At 42.1% G+C, this 14685-nt stretch overlaps 1 protein-coding gene across 1 annotated transcript in view; it reads right to left on the minus strand.

The window, feature by feature from the left end:
* Positions 1-14685, minus strand: part of LOC137432951 (sorbin and SH3 domain-containing protein 1) — a 446359-nt gene that overhangs the window by 323998 nt on the left and 107676 nt on the right. Inside the window, exon 4 of the mRNA XM_078783773.1 lies at positions 7328-7529. Within this exon, the coding sequence (XP_078639899.1) occupies positions 7328-7529 (202 nt within the window). The remainder of the gene's footprint in view (positions 1-7327; positions 7530-14685) is intronic.

The following is a 14685-nucleotide window of genomic DNA, read 5'->3' on the forward strand; positions in this document are numbered from 1 at the left end:
TCTATATCTAAAATTATATCCCCCCCCTCTATTTACATGAAATGGTTTGGTCCAAAGCGAACGGCTTGCGAGTACGGTGACAATCCCCCCCCTCTATTTACATGAAATGGTTTGGTCCAAAGCGAACGGCTTGCGGAGTTTGGTAAAGAAATCGCCATAGCATGCACAAACGCGCAGGAAAGCGAAAGAATCGCAAATTAGTTTTAATTAGTTTTAAAACATCGTTTAACGCCAACATAGCGGCAACATAGTTTGCCAACGTGAAATAAATGAATACGCTCTCAAATGTGCCGTCCGAGGCAGAGTCTGTTCGCCACGTTCGGCACACGTGATAGCTCGCTGCTCTCTGATTGGTTGAATCGTTTTTTGGACATAGCTCGGTAACTACTTCTCCGATTAATATGAAACCTTGAAAAGGCACATCCTCGGGTCCCCAGCAATATACCTGGCAAGTTTAAAGTATATCGGACCCGTGGTTGTCGAGAAACAGCGGTCACAGACATACAAACATACAAACATACACACAGAGATTACTGGAATTATAGATAGATATATATTATAAATCGGGATTTAAATTTAATTCAAAAATTGATCCAGACGTCTATTCTCTTTCAAACATTCAAACCGACAGAGGTAGTTATTTATCGCAGCATCTGTAGAATTTTCACCCTTTTACTCAACTCCGTTTCACTGTTATTTGGTGGAGCAAAATGTCAACTGAGCTTTATAGATATTTAGATATAGAACAATTACATTTGTTACACGAGAATGGCATTTGGTAGAGCGCATAACCTGCTGGTCTGAACAGTTTATGTTTTGTACCCCAGTGATAGGCCGAATCTGAATCCGGACCTAACCAAAATCTAATTGGCTTGTTCTTGTCGTCTACTTAACTTGTCCACCTAGTTTTGTCATGACTCGTCCCTAACTTTTTGAAATGTCATCCTACGTATAGTTTTTGGCCCTATCTCTCAATTATGAAAAATTGTTTTTAAAATTAAAAATTCTCGTATCCGGATCCAGATCTTCACCAAAATCGAATCAATTCTTCCTTGTCACACACCCAACCTGTCCACCAAGATTTGTCCGAATCTGTCCATAACCTTTTGAGATATCCTGCTCACAGACAGACAGACAGACAGACAGACAGGGGCGAAAACATAACCTCCGTCCACCTTCGGTGTTGGAGGTAAAAATGAGAAAAGGTAGGTAAGAGGGTCATGGGAGAGAGAAAGGAGGGTGTGCGAGCATAAAAGGAGTGGGATGCGAAGTGACCGAGGTATGGGAGGAGTAAGCAAAGGAAAGGGAATGTCTGTGTATGGAGCATACAGGGGGAATGGGAGAGGGTTGATGGTGCAATCATTCCGGCATATTTCCAAACATAAAATATATGGCCGGCTCTTCTTCCGTGAACCAACATGCAAACTTTGACCTCCTCATCAGCAAGTTACATAAATTACAGAAAGCCAGTTTTTTTGACAAGAAGGATCTCACTGTGGCCTATCAATGTAATGCTGAGAAAATTTCAACACCGATTACTAAGAATTGACAGTCATGACAGAAGGAAACCTTTTTCCAAAAATGATAGTCCAAAATGGGACCAAACAGACCCTTGAGGGACCAACATAGACCAACACATCTTTTTCAAGTTTCAACAAAGTCACTGCACAGGAATTGAAACGTTTTAATCTTGAATGAATCAAAGAACCTTTGAGTCACCACGTATGTTGTCTCAGACTATACTGCAAGACTGATTTAGTGATTGGGCCCAAAATCAGACTGAAATTGTATTTTGGGACTCGGACTCCACATTCTTCAGCAAAAAAAAAAAAAAAAAAAAAAATCCAAGAACTTGGATTGCCAACATTCATGATCAAGTTACAAATACGACAACGCACACTATTTTCTTAACCCAAACTCGAATAATGTTTATGTATATATTAATGGAAGCATCATGGGGCAGAGAAGAAGCATCTGACTCCTGCGGCATGATCCATAATTCATTTGTATTTACATTGCAGTGCTGGATACATTTATTTGGTTTTTAGCACAATGATGCATTATATTCACAAACGAGTTCCCTCCGTTCTCTGTCCTTCGAGAAACTTGGTTTGTTCACCAGCTATAGCTGTAGTTTCCCTTCAAATAAAAATCGACGATGCATGTGTCGTGTGATTCTCATGTAACGTCATCAGATCTACCGAGAAACGCATGGGAGGTTTTTGTAAAGTTTGGACGTTTCTGGTTTTCATTAATTATCTCTGCCACCGAAGGTGATGGAGGTTATGTTTTCACTCCTGTCTGTCTGTCTGCGTGTTTTGTCTGTGAGCAAGATAACTCAAAAAGCTGTGGATGCGTTGGTTAGGCGACAAGAAGAAGCCGATTAGATTTTGGTTCAGGTCCGAATCCAGATCCGGCCTATCAGTGGGATACAAAACAAACTGTTCAGCCTGATGGAGATATGCGCTCTACGGAGTGCTGCTCTAGTTTAACTAGTTTTAAAAAATAAGTCAAAACACCCAGAAAGTAATGCTGATGGCAGGAATTGCATCATTTTTGGAGTAAAATAAAATACTGTACTTGTTCTGGTGTTGATATGTCTTTCTCCTACTTTTTTTTCTGTACAAGATCGAGGCTCGTGTAAGAGCTAACATTAATCACATACAAACAAACTGACACAAAAAACATATGATAAAGGGAGAGGGAGACAAGATGGGGAGAGAGAGGGAAGCACAGAAGTACAACAGTAGAGAACAGGGACATCGGGAGATCTGTGAGAGGGAGAGGGCTTGGGGGGAGGAGGCATGGGAAAGGGAGGGGGGAGGGGGGTGGGAGAGGTATAAAACACATGGACACTGCTAGGACTTCCAGGAAAGAAATCTGTATTTCAAAAAAGTGGATCTGGGGTGAATTAACGGGGGTAGAGAAGATCAAGGTTTGGGGGAAGATAAGAGATGGTGGTGAACAGCTGTTTTGAAGACCTGGAGGGAGGAGTGGGATTGAAGAGAGTGAGGGAGTTTGTACAAGAGGCGGGAGAAAAGAGGAATGAAAGAGTGAAGGTGAGAAAAGAGTCTTGATTTTGGCAGTTTCACCATCAGAGGGTTGCTGACAGATCTTGTGCGACCTGTAGGAATATTTGGGGGACAGAGCACAGAGAGCTGGAGGAGCTAGGCCGGAGAGGAGTCGGTGGAAGACAGAAAGACCACCAACCTGCCTGCGGTGAGTGAGTGAAAGGCCCTCACAATCGGCTTCATCGTTGGAGATTCCAATGCGTCTGAAAGCTTTGGTTTCAACAGCGTGAAGCCGAGCAAGGTGTGGGGCAGGGGCCTTTGGTGGCCTCAAAACAAACGTCAAGACCAATGTGCAGTGGCTTAAAACCATGCACCGATTCTGGAGTACTTACACCCAAAGGTTGGGGCCTCTTGGTGCTACGGTTCAGCCGTGAAAAAATAACGTACAAACATGCAAACAGACACAAACACTGGAAAATATTTACATAATAAAACACTGTGGTTGTGATCAAGAAAAATATTTTTTTTAATGACGTAAATTATAAAGTGCATTTCAAAGAATTTGACGCAGTACATTGCCCACAGAGGTGGGCAGAGAAGGTACCCTAAAAATGCCACAGCACCCTTCTCAGCCCCAAATTTTGGGTGCGGATATTTCAGAATCCAGAGGACAGGAGTACACACTAGTTTAATCAAAGAGCAGAAAGAAACAAATTGAAAAGTAAAAATAACACTGACATTTGTAAGAAGTTTTTTCCCAAAAACCCTTCAAATGAAACCACCATGTCAAGCTATTAACCTTGTAACATGAAACGTCATCAGATCCAACATGAAACGTCATCAGATCAAGATAGAAGGGAGACGAAGTGGGGAGGAGGCAGCTTAGAGGAGGAGGAGGGAGGGGGGAGAGACTCCTCTCCGGCCTTGCTCCCCCAGCTCTGTCTGTGCTCTGTCCCCCAAATATTCCTACAGGTCGCACAAGATCTGCCAGCAACCCTCTTATGGTGAAACTTCCAAAATCAAGACTCTTTTCTCACCTTCACTCTTTCATTCCTCTTTTCTCCCGCCTCTGGTACAAGCTCCCTCACTCTCTTCAATCCCACTCCTCCCTCCAGGTCTTTAAAACAGCTGTTCACCACCATCTCTTATCTTCCCCCAAACCTTGATCTCTTCTACCCCCACTAATTCACCCCAGATCCACTTTTTCGAAATACCGATTTCTTTCCTGGAAGTCCTAGCAGTGTCCATGTGTTTTGTACCTCTTACACCCCCCTCCCCCTTTCCCATGCCTCCTCCCCCCAAGCTCCCTCCCTCCCACAGATCTCCCGACGTCACTGTTCTCTACTGTTGTACTTGTGTCATTCCCTCTCTCTCCCCATCTTGTCTCCCGCTCCCTTTATTGTATGTTTTGTGCGTACGTTTGTTTTTATGTGATTAATGTTATCTCTTACACGAGCCTCGATCTTGTATACAAAAAAAAAAAGTAGGAGAAAGACATATCAACACCAGAGTAAGTACAGTATTTTATTTTGCTCCAAAAATGATGCAATTCCTGCCATCAGCATTACTTTCTGGGTGTTTTCTGGGTGTCAAGCTGTTATCCTTGTAACATTAGCAGCAAAATAAAATCACAAAAACTCCATTAGTCGATGAAGCAATGAACCAGTTTTGTGGCAAAAAATGGGAATCCTCTCTTTGGCATGTCTGGTGTGTGTATTATTAGGAAACCAAAATAAAAGAGTTTTTAAAATCCCTTTCATGACTCATCAATTAATAAATCAGATAATGAAAGTGAAATTTAATAAAAACTAGAACTGCCACTTTAAAACTGCTGGCAGTGATGACCGGTTTACTCGCACCCACTTTTGATACAACCCCACTTTCATTGGACATGCTTTGCCACAACCCCCTTGGATACAACCCTGATAAACACTCACACACACACACACACACACACACACACACACCCTTCACACACACACACACACACCCACACCCCCCCCCACACACACACACACGCCCACACACACACACACACACACACACACACACACACACACACACACACATCCACACACCCTCCCCCCCCGACCACACCCACACCCACCCACACAAACACAGACACACATACCCCCACCCCCCCCACCCCTAACACACACACACACGTGCACACCAACCCCCCCCCCCCACACACACACACACCCCTCCCCCCCCCCCCCCCACACCCACACCCACACCCACACACACATCCACAGATGTCAATCCATGCACTGATTGCAGAAAAAGCCATTTTAAAAAGAAAATTAACCTGAAATTGCAGACAGGATTATTTATTATATCTGAGAAGCTAAACGAATCTTCTTCTTCTTTAGTACCTCAAACTTTATGTGAAATGCGATCGATTTAAAAAAATCAGAATTTGAGCAAATCTGTTTCATTCGTTTGTTAATATGCCTCATCTATTGACAAATCTGCAATTATAATTTTTTTTGAGGTTGAAATGACCGCGGGAGATCGTGTTATAGTGATGACGTCCTGGATAGACATCTTCTTCTTCAGTCGCTCACAACTTTGAGTGAAATACGATCGAGTTAAAAATAGTCAGAATTTGAGCAAATCTGTTTCATTCATTTGTTAATATGCCTCATCTATTGACAAATCTGCAATTATAATTTTTTTTGAGGTTGAAATGATCGTGGGAGATCGCGTTATAGTGATAACTGATAACGTCCTAGATGGACACCTTCTTCTTCAGTCACTCACAACTTTGAGTGAAATACGATCGAGTTAAAAATAGTCAGAATTTGAGCAAATCTGTTTCATTCATTTGTTAATATGCCTCATCTGTTGACAAATCTGCAATTATAATTTTTTTTGAGGTTCAAATGACCGCGGGAGATCGCGTTATCGTGATCACGTTCTGGAAAGACAATCGGTGAGGTTCTTCTTCTTTCAACAATAAAGACTTATAGCTTCGAGACCATACATCCAATCATCTTGAAATTTTGCACACTTGTTCCGCTTGATGAGAGCTACATTGCATTAAAAATTCAAGTCGATACATGCAGTGGTTCAAGAGTTACAAGCTTTTTAAAATTTAACTTCCATTATTTATTGCGGCCAAACTATGTGACTTATCAAAACGTCTCAAGTAACGTTGAAACATACCCCCATGAGGAACATTTGTGTAAAGTTTCCACTCGATATCTCCACAAATTATGGAGGTGATTCCATTTCTAGTTTGAGCTTTAAAACGTCATAACTCTGAAACCATGTGTCGGATGACGTCGTGCTCGCTGACTTTTTTGTTCGTCATGGGTATGCGAATATGCATGCCAAGCTTGGGCTCGATCTGTTCAGCCGTTGCGGAGTAAAAGGGGTTTTTGTGTTTTTTCACGAAAAACAAGATGGCGGCCGAACCATGTGACGTATGACTTCGAAAATTTTTGCATTCTGAGTCTTTTTTAACTAAGCATCTGGGAAAAAAATCCCATTTTCGGGTGAGAAAATGTTTTGTTTGACGAATTCTAACCTCTTAACGTTAGCATTTTTAATATACTCGATACACATGTCTTTTGTTCCCATTGAAGAGTTCTTTAGAATAAGCCATTCCTCAAATTTTTCCATTGAGGCGTTTCGGAGATACAGAGGGGAAAAGTTGAATTTATTTTACAAGATGGCGCCCATACCACGTGACCTATGACGTCATAATTAGCATTAAAAAATTATCGGAGCCGAGACGATCATTTGATGAAAATTTCCTGTCAATCCGACCAGCGGTTGCTGAGAACATTAATTATGAAGTTTTCGGAGGTGCAAAATAGGGCGCAAGAATAATAATAAGAAAAACTCTAGCAGTAATAATAGATTACTCTCCATTTCATGGAGAGTAAACCTAACCAGTATCCATAAGCATTAATAAACCTTTCCCACACCCACCCCAAACAACCCTCTAAAAGGGCACCATAACCATCTAAAAGGAAAATGTACACAATATAGTGGGGTTACCTTTAAAGTAGGAGGAGGCTATTAGGCCCATCAAGTCCATCCACAATATTTGCCCATCTATAGTTGTTTGTCCGTGCTCTATCCTTTTAAAATACTGAGTGTCGAGCAAGAAAGTCTTTTGTATTTCAAGCAAGGAAATCTTTCTAAGTCTTCGGTATGACTCGGCCGTGGTTTGAATCACTGACCTCCCAAACTCAGAGCGGACACTCAAACATTACACAATTGAGTCTGGATAATATTGCTCATTCCTTATATGTATTCTTGTTGACTGAGGTAACATGTGAAGCAATGTTTCATGATCGGCATACCTCCAACATTTCGATTATGCTGCAGTAACACCACCGTGGGGTTAACCGAGATGGTTGATGGGTAACCAGAACCTCTGTTTGTTTGGGAAAGGCCAGAGTATCCAGAGTCGTTGCCCGTACGTGGCTCCATCTTGACCCCAAGTGAGTTTGATGTTGGTGATGAACAGGATGCAGCTCCATTCTGTATGGGTCGTGAAGGTTGCTGCAGACAGAGGTATCAAATATTGAGTTTGTGGCATCTTTATGTCCATTGCTTAGAGTTAATACAGAAAAGTTTGCTCGGTGTTTGAAGCTTTAATTAATTAAGTACAAGAAAAATCCATCTCAACAATGAAACGTTTTTCGAAGTTTTCAGATTTATGAAACTAGTACACCGGCAGATATCGGGAGGGGCAGGAAGGATCATTCCTCTTTGGGGAATATTCGATAACAGTCGATCTATGGGTGGGTCTCAAGAACATTGGGTGTGTGTTCATTTACCAAGTTTCTTGTGGAGAGATCGCCAAGTGGTTTAAGCATTTGAGCAAGCACTCCATTCAAAACCGTTAAGGAACGGCTGGCTGAGCAAGCGCTAGCTGGCTGCTTTGTAAAGGAGCACAACCCGAGCTTCTCCCTTTCAGTTTTGTATAAAACAGGAGGAGCGAGTTTCAAAAGTTCGCTACGAAAAATGCCACGGTAGCGGCAGAAAGGGCCATGTTATTAACCCAACATTTGTGGGTTATAGCCGGCGAAGCCGGTGTTGTCAATGAACGCGTACGCCGTACGTATTATGTTGAAAAGCCAGATTTTGCTGGATCCCTTGAGAATTTCGAAGCTTTGACTCACCAAATCGCTCAATGGAGGCCGCCATCTTGCGGATGCGGAAGTATGCATAACAAATTGAAAAAAGTTCAATAGGAGTTTGTTTCACCCGTCTTTTTTTGATTCACAATCTTATGCACCTCTAATTTGTAATTAAAATACTTTAAGACCAACCTTGGCCCACACGGGCCTGGTTATCTTCAACGAAAATCGTTACCAAACACCGGAACCAATGAGATTCGAGCATTTGAAAAAATATTTCTAAAACCAAATCACTCAATGGAGGCCGCCATCTTCCGGATGCGGAAGTATGCACAAAAAAATTGCGAAAAAGTTCAATAGGAGTTTGTTTCACCCGTCTTTGTTTGATTCACAATCTTATGCACCTCTAATTTGTAATTAAAATACTTTAAGACCAACCTCGTTCCCCGGGCCCGCATGGGCCCTGGTTATCTTCACCGAAAATCGTCACCAATTACCCTTACCAATGAGATTCGAGCATTTGAAAAAATATTTCAAAACAGCTTTTTCCCACATTTCGGACGCTGAAAACGGCGTCAAATATTCTAAAATTGACGAAGAATTATTTTTTAGAAATCTCGCGGCCGTAGGGGATAGTTTTTCACGGCCGGAAATATCCGAAGTTGAGACGGAATTCACCGAATTAATCAAGAAGGAAATTTTATAAACGTTAATCTCATCCAGAATGCAAATGGTGTCATTTTGAACTGGGTACGGTACCTACTACACCTACCTACTACCAACTACCTAACCGACTGATGCCATCGTGATGGGTAAAATAGTGGCAAGAGGCTTTGGCTTCGCCGGCTCATTGCGGCTTTGCAGTCGGGTACTAGTATAGAGTACAGTAGATCTTCGCTCAGTTCTGCAAGTAAACCTTACTTCACGGATGTCGGGATTCCTCCAAATTTCTTCATTTAGTGTTATGAAGAGCATTAGCGACTGTTTAAAAAGCTAAGCATACGTGTTTGAGGTGTATAATATTTTTACTTCCTGTAGAAGCCGTTGCTCCCACGGAAACGCCATTATAAATATAAGCTATTTATGCACGTATCACTGCAGGAAAAATGCCTTGAGGAAGTGGGACATTATTAGTATTAATATTGTTTTGTAATAACATTAACAATATGAGATTATCATTAATTTTGTTATTAAAAGCATCTTTGGAAAAACGCCACAAAAAATCTTCTTTGGAAATATGCCACGATAAAGCTAACTTAACATTTATATACACCTCAACGTGCAACCCCATTGACGGCAATGGCGGGCAAACTCGCTCGGGGGAGAAAACTCCCTTGGGGTGGGGGGAGAAAACCCCCTTGGGGTGGGGGGCAAATGAATGCGCTACAACCTTCATTGCGTAACCCTTCGTCATCCTGTCAAGTTTGGTTGAGATTGGATAAGTAACGACAGAATGTATTGGCGTCAAAAATTCATCAGACAGACAGACACAAATGGCATATTTTAGTATGATAAGCCCGGTATTTTTTTACAAAAATGACTGATTAAATACTTTCTTAATGGTAATAATTAATTAATAATTGTACATCAGATACCAAAGAAAGAATGCAAAAGTTCTGTCCAGAATGGATCAAAATTAGATTTCGATTTTCTCCTTGTCTTGAAATACCTGTTAAAACACTATGGTACTTAAGATGCTTATGAGTAATTCAATACGGTATTATAATAATTGGTTAACACAGCAATGTTGTTTAGTATTATCTTCATGTTATGTCTACAAGATGGTGAAAATTTTGATACTGCCCCCCCCCCCCCCCATCCTCATTTGTCCACCCTTACTCCTTTTTTTTTTTTTTTTTTGTATACAAGATCGAGGCTCGTGAAAGAGCTAATAAGCTTTCCTTCTCCCCACCCCTATAAGGGGTTAAAATTTGGCTAATTTGCATATATAACAAGAGCGGGAATGTACACTACTGGTGTGATATTCTCGAAGTCCAAAAAGGACATAACTCTGTGAAAAATTGACGAAATGCCTCGAAACTCAAACTTGTTCTGTATCTTATCATAATAAAGCCATGCACCAAGTTTCAGTTGAATATGTTAAAGGGTAAGGGTGGAAAGTCTGGAAAACCACAGGTGGGATGGCCAGCCAGACAGACAGAGATCAAACTGATAGCCCCTCCTACCCCCCCCCCTCCCTGGTGAAATTGGTAGGGGGCAAATAAATGCAGGGCCCCTTATTACCCTGCACCCGCGAAGCGAAAAGCGGGGTTAAGCATTCAGATACTTACATACGTGTCTGCATTTTAAAAATTCCTTTTCTCGGCAACCGTTGGTCCGATTGGCATGAAATTTTCACCAAAGGAGGGCCTCCCCCATTAGAATATTGTAATGATTATTATGACGTCATAGGTCACGTGGTACAGGCGTCATCTTGGAAAAACCTCGCACCTCTATATCTCTGAAACTGCTCCATGGAAAAAATTGAGACCCAGCTCATTGTCAACTACTCCCCATGGGGATTAAGATATGTTAATGATGTAATCGGTGCCTTCTTTATGACGTCATACTTCGACAAATACAACACTTATCCATCAGATCATTATTTTAAAAAAATTCAGCAACGGTTGGTCTGATGGACACGAAATTTTCACCATCGGAGCGCCTCCCCCTTTAGAATATTTTAATGATTATTATGACGTCATTGGTCACGTGGTACAGGCGCCATCTTGGAAAAACTTCACACCTCTATATCTCTGAAACTACTCCATGGAAAAAAATTCAGACCCGGCTCATTGTCAACTACTCCCCATGGGGAATAACATATGTTAATGATGATGTCATCAGTGCCTTCGTTATGATGTCATAATTCGACAAATACAACACTTATCCATCCGATCATTATTTTAAAAATTTCAGCAACGGTTGGTCTAATGGACAGGAAATTTTCACCATAGGAGCGCTTCCTCCTTTAGAATATTTTATTAATAATCATGACGTCATAGGCATGGGGTACAGGCGCCATCTTGGAAAAACCGAAAAATGTTGCACCTCTATATCTCCAAAACCGCTGCATGGAAAAAATTGAAACATGGCTCATGTAAAGAACTCCCTATGGAGAATAGGTGTTGTTAACGATGACGTCGTAGGTGCCATAATTATGGCGTCATAATTCGACAGTGACAACGCTTAGTCTGATCAGTTTGAAATGTATTGAGGGTGATCTTTGCAACAAATATATTAGAGAATATAAATTTATGATGTCATCGTTCACGTGGTCTGGCAGCCATATTGGATCAAAGGGAAAAAAATGTTCAAAAACAGAAGAGTTGGCTCACAGCAAGTTGACTGCACAGGGTAAGTATTCTATGAATCCCATCTAGTTTAATTGAAAAAACATTGTCTCCCCCGACAGAGTGCTCTTAACACTTGCACGTCTTCAAGGAATTTCACGCAAGGTAAAGGGAATCCTGTATAGTAGTAAATGTCATTGCTTATTCTCACAATGTTATTTTGGTAAAGGATGCATTTTGAACATAATAAGAATATTTCACACACAGACGATGAATTCACAAGAAATCCGGTTTGGCCTGTCAATGTTCTCATCTGAACCGCTCCCTCATGATGGAAGGATTCAGGGTTCAAATCCTGTATATGTACCATTTGCGTTTTGTCTACCGAGGTCTTTGTAATTATTTCATGTAAAGGTACACTAAGGGTTCCTTAACGTCTTTCTTCTGCAAGTTGATTCATGCACAAGCTTTACCATGAGCCTCAGATTCACTAACAGTGAAATAAAACACGGAAACATGTAATAGGAGCGAACATAATAAGGGAAAGGCAGAGACAGCAAAGCTTGAAATCTCATGCAACAGAAATGTCAGCGACGGAGAGTAATAAAAATGACATTCCGCAAGAACTCTTCAGCCGGCTGTTCAATAAACCATGGCGTGGATGTGCTAATGAGATGGCAACAAGGAATATGAGCTATCACAGAATTCCGAGATAAATCGTCCACTTCTGCGGATTTGACAAATTATGGTGACGGACACTTTGTGTGGTTTGGCCTAGCTGCTCCTTGCATTCCAGACCTGCCTGGAGTTGCTGCTGTCGATGTCATTGGAGTTGTTCCTTGGACGCCTGTGCTAATCATGTCAGGCATAATCAATCCGTGCACACTTGATGTGTTCAGCATGTTCTACTGCCAGGTGTCGTTCCTTCATCCGTGCCCAACATGTTCAGCAACTTGTCGTACGCTTGACATGTCCGGTGCATCAACTTCCTGTCTAGTTTGACAACTTCCTGGTAGAGCTAGCACGTCTGCTACTTGTGCATCACGAAATTGAAAAAAATATTCACCATGTTCAGACTTACAGGTTTCCTATGCACATGTGATATGTCTGAATTGTTCACCTCTTCCACCACTGGACACACCTCCTTCACCGCTGCATGAGCTGTTGGGCCTGAAATGCTCACTTCAGCCTATTCCACTGCCCATAGGTCCAACCATGTTGACCCCTGTGTATTTGGCATGTCGGACATCATAAGACCTTGTATGGTGAACACCTTTACCGCTGTAGGTCTCAACTTGCTAGGTCTGTTCATTGTTACCCCACGCGTGCGAAGTGAAAAGTGGGGTTAAGCAATTGGTTCACTTCTGTCTGTCTTTCTGTCTACAAACGTCAGTTTATGATCGAGGAACAACTTAATTTCAATTGAATGTTACATATTGAACACAGATCGGAACATGAATCGGAAAACGAACCTGTAGTTTAACAGTACAGTACTTTGGATCTGAATCGGGCAATGCCGTCTGGAACAGCGTTTGTCCAGTGTATAGATGTCCCTCAAAAATGTCCACCAATCAGAGATGAGGATCTGGTCACATGACAAGGAGATTGTAAGACTTTCGGTCTTCTTGTATCGTATACTAGCAGAAGTACCCGGCGTTGCCGGGCGGGGGAGGGGAGAGAGGGGAGGGTAAGGGGAGGGGGCGAGAGGGGTGGAAGGGGGGAGGTGGGGGGGGGGAAGGGTGAGGGAGGGGGAAGGCAGAGGAGGGGGGGGGGAGGCAGGAGAGGAAGGGGGTTCATATTTATGCTGGTGGGTGAATGTGGTGTTCATCACGTTTCTGAGTTAAGTGTGATACGGATCAGGAAGAAGAAGAAGCAGTACTACCAACTTCGTACACTTCTGGAATTGTTTGATTTATTTGCATTCAAATGTCTGGTGATCGTTTTGTATTTATTTATGCGAATGTGTACTTGTATATAACTGTCATTCATTTTAAAAGGCTTACGCACTATTGAGCGATTTTTTTTTTTAACTCCAAAAAAACGATCTTTTTTTCAAATGTTTTTTTTCCCCCTAAAACACTCCCAGGCACTCACTGATGAACCTCTGAAAGTTTGACGAAGATCCGTTCAGCCATCTCTGAGAAAGATGGCGACACAGACAGACAGACATCTCTCTTGTATAGTGGATTTCATAGGTAGGTTGAGACTTTAGTCATAGTCAGAGTTTCTTACATATTGATCAAACATGGCAGACCCCCACCTGGATTGGGGAAATAATACCATGCGATCAAATCCCTCCATTTATTTAAATAGTTTTTATTTTCCATCACCCGAACTACAAAATAGAAAAATAATAGTAGTTTCATTTCCGTTGTGCTCCCGTCCACAGGAGAGAAACCTGTTACAGGAGAGAAACCCGAAAATGAGGCAAAGATGAAGAAAGGGAAGTGGGTCACATGTGTGGATGAATTGTAGAGATAGACTGGAGAAGGCCAGAATGGGGGTTTAGGTGGGGTGAGGAGAGGAGGTTGTTACCCTCATTTGATGAATTATTGTATCTCGGAAGAATGCTCATGGTACAATAACTTCCTATTCATTTCATTTTATGTGCTGCACTTGGCTGCTGGCTTGTGTCATTGCTGTGTCGCTGATGCAGTGCCCCCTGTAGGTTACAGCAGGAATTTGGTAATGTGTTCAGCATACCGGCGATACCTGACCCACTCTTCGTGAAGGACACCGTTGGATCTTTAACATTCACCAACTAATGCTGACAGACAGGACACCCAGTTTAACGTCCATCCGAGGGACGGCGCACACATTGATGCTTCTCTCTACCTGCGAAACACAAGGATGACAGTTTGTCACTGGGTCGAGATTCAAACTCATGCTGAATGGCTTAGAGCGAGTACGCATACCTCTAGCGTCTAGGCTATGCTATAACTACCTAAACTCATGCTGAATGGTTTAGAGTGAGTACGCATACCCCTGGAGTCTAGGCTATGCTATAACTACCTAAACTCATGCTGAATGGCTTAGAGCGAGTGCGCATTCCTCGAGAGTCTAGAGTCTAGGCTATGCTATAACTACCTAACCTCATGCTGAATGGCTTAGAGCGAGTACGCATACCTCGAGAGTCTAGGCTATGCTATAACTACCTAAACTCATGCTGAATGACTTAGAGCGAGTACGCATCCCTCTAGAGTCTAGGCTATGCTATAACTACCTAAACTCATGCTGAATGGCTTAGAGCGAGTACGCATACCCCTAGAGTCTAGGCTATGC

Source organism: Myxine glutinosa, chromosome 8 (genome assembly GCF_964187855.1).
Source record: "Myxine glutinosa chromosome 8, kmMyxGlut1.1, whole genome shotgun sequence".
Taxonomy (NCBI): Eukaryota; Metazoa; Chordata; class Myxini; order Myxiniformes; family Myxinidae; genus Myxine; species Myxine glutinosa.